Source organism: Mus pahari, chromosome 19, assembly GCF_900095145.1.
Source record: "Mus pahari chromosome 19, PAHARI_EIJ_v1.1, whole genome shotgun sequence".
Lineage (NCBI taxonomy): Eukaryota > Metazoa > Chordata > Mammalia > Rodentia > Muridae > Mus > Mus pahari.
The window spans coordinates 85,513,534-85,514,508 of NC_034608.1; the positions used below are offsets into that span (position 1 = coordinate 85,513,534).

General features: G+C 57.7%; 1 protein-coding gene across 9 annotated transcripts in view; it reads right to left on the reverse strand.

The window, feature by feature from the left end:
- The window catches only part of Kcnn1 (potassium calcium-activated channel subfamily N member 1), a 20,683-nt gene that overhangs the window by 1,896 nt on the left and 17,812 nt on the right, over positions 1–975 (reverse strand). For 8 of the 9 annotated variants that reach the window (XM_029532031.1, XM_029532034.1, XM_021218851.2 and 5 more), the window contains 2 exons: positions 563–571; positions 293–362 (listed from right to left, as the gene is read on the reverse strand). In XM_029532031.1, the coding sequence (XP_029387891.1) occupies positions 293–362; positions 563–571 (79 nt within the window). The remainder of the gene's footprint in view (positions 1–292; positions 363–562; positions 572–975) is intronic. The other variant, XM_021218852.1, reaches the window with a different exon arrangement.

Sequence of the window (975 nt, forward strand, 5' to 3'; positions counted from 1 at the left end):
GAACTCAGAAATCCGCCTGCCTCTGCCTCCCAAGTGCTGGGATTAAAGGCGTGCACCACCACTGCCTGGCTTAGCCTGGGCTATTTTTGATCTCCTAGCCTCAAACCATCCTTCTGCCTCAGCCTCTGGCTTGTGGATGCCTGGAAGGTTCCTCATGAATTTAAACTGAAGAGCCAAGCTGAGCATAAATACTTGATGCTGCATTGTGGGTGTCCGCCTCCTCTGATTAGACACTATCCCCGGAAGCCCCTGTCCTTCCCCCCCACCCCCACCCCGTCCTGCTGATGCTCACCTTGGCCAGCTCGGCCAGCGTGTTGGCCTGATCATTCACCTTCCCTTGTTCAATCTTCACACTTCGGAGCCTGGGGATAGGGAAGGGACAGGGGCAGGTCACTCAGGGCTGAGGGTGGGGTGCCTCTGTAATCCTGGCTCAGAGCAGGACGTTTCCAAGAACCTGGACGCAGGCCCATCCACAAGTCAAAGGCAGACATATTCTCTGCCTACTGGGGACCCCCCCACGGGCACCATGCACCGCCAGACTTCCAGTCACCCCAAGACTTACTTCTGAGCCCTGGGAGGAGCCAGGAGAGCGCGGAAAAGGAAAACAGAGAAAGAGAAAAGCACAGTTCAATTTTAATCTCATGCAGCAACGGGCTGAGTGGTCCCATAGCCAGGTGCCTCCCCAGTTCCCGGCAGGGACTCCTGGGCTGCCAAGGAGTCGCTGCCCCCATGGGGCAGGGATATGGCCTCAGAAGGCAACACCTGCGTCCTGTCACCCCGGGGACTTCCTGGCAGCCCTGCATAGCTGCCAGTCACTGCCCTTCTCCCACAGCCCCATGAGTGGCACCTTGCCTCCATGGGCAACTTGCTTAGAAAACATCCTGGATGGAAACAGAGGCTGGCAAGGGCAGTGCCATGGGGATCAGCACAGACAGGATCAGGGATCAGCACAGACAGGATCAGGGATCAGCACAG